The sequence below is a fragment of the Pygoscelis adeliae genome, unplaced genomic scaffold, assembly GCF_000699105.1.
Source record: "Pygoscelis adeliae isolate BGI_AS28 unplaced genomic scaffold, ASM69910v1 Scaffold861, whole genome shotgun sequence".
Taxonomy (NCBI): domain Eukaryota; kingdom Metazoa; phylum Chordata; class Aves; order Sphenisciformes; family Spheniscidae; genus Pygoscelis; species Pygoscelis adeliae.
This window is the reverse complement of record NW_008824068.1, coordinates 21,601-22,474: the sequence shown is the minus strand read 5'-3', so window position 1 is coordinate 22,474 and position 874 is coordinate 21,601. Positions and strand designations below refer to the sequence as shown.

General features: G+C 63.5%; 1 protein-coding gene across 1 annotated transcript in view; it reads left to right on the top strand.

Moving 5' to 3' along the window:
* Positions 1–307, top strand: part of SCAMP2 (secretory carrier membrane protein 2) — a 17,925-nt gene extending 17,618 nt beyond the window's left edge. Inside the window, exon 10 of the mRNA XM_009334145.1 lies at positions 200–307. Within this exon, the coding sequence (XP_009332420.1) occupies positions 200–307 (108 nt within the window). The remainder of the gene's footprint in view (positions 1–199) is intronic.
* The last annotated feature ends 567 nt before the right edge of the window (positions 308–874 follow it).

Below are 874 nucleotides of genomic sequence, written 5' to 3'. Positions count from 1 at the left end.
TGCCGGCCGCCTTCGTCTCTTGCCTTTGCGGTTGGGTGTTGCTTCCGCCTCCCGAATTCTTCTGGGGGAGCCCTGAGCACGTGCGCAGCCCAGCCCCACAAAACCCCGCGGGTAGCTCCAGGCTGGTGGTGACGGCAGCAGGCAGGGGGGGTCGGGGGCGCTGCCCGCGCCTGCCCTCCCCCGTGCCTTTCTCACCCAGCAACTACCTCTCTGCGCCCGCCTCGAGCACCCGATTGCACTGTCCCAGCCCGGCCGTACCTCCCTCTCGCTGCTGGAGCACCGGGGGGTCGAGGCTTTCGTTTCCTAAACCTGCCCGCACCGGAGTCTGCGTTCGTCATTTGTGTCATGAGGTGTTACCGGGGCTCAGCGGGGACCAATTGATCGCGCATGCTCCTCCGCGGGTACAGGCGTCGAATAAAACAGCTGAGCGGAAATCAATCACCTTCAGGGACAGAGTCGCAGGGCTGCCAACGGCGATACCTCCCCGACGGCGGAGCCTGGGCGTCCTGCCCGCTCTGCTCCTCGGGGCTCTGACAACCCGAATATCCAGATCGGATTCCCAGGAGCCCCCCCCCCCGCAAGCCCTGCAGAAGTCCCCTTGCCCGGGGTGGTGAGGTCCGCCTGCCCTGCAAAGCAAGGGGCTTCTCTCCAAATCTACTGTATTTCAAGGGAATGTAATTTATTGTCTTTAATAAACGCTTAATTTTGTTTTCTCCAATTAGTCCGGTCTCGGGTTTGTGCTTTAAGACCCAAGAGGGGTTCTCCGGCCAAGCCCAGGACCAAGAGCCAGCCCCGGGTGCCCGGAGCCGCGGGGAAGGGCTGGGGACCCCTCATCCCTGTTCCCCTGCCCAGGACCGGAGCTGGGGGTGGGTGG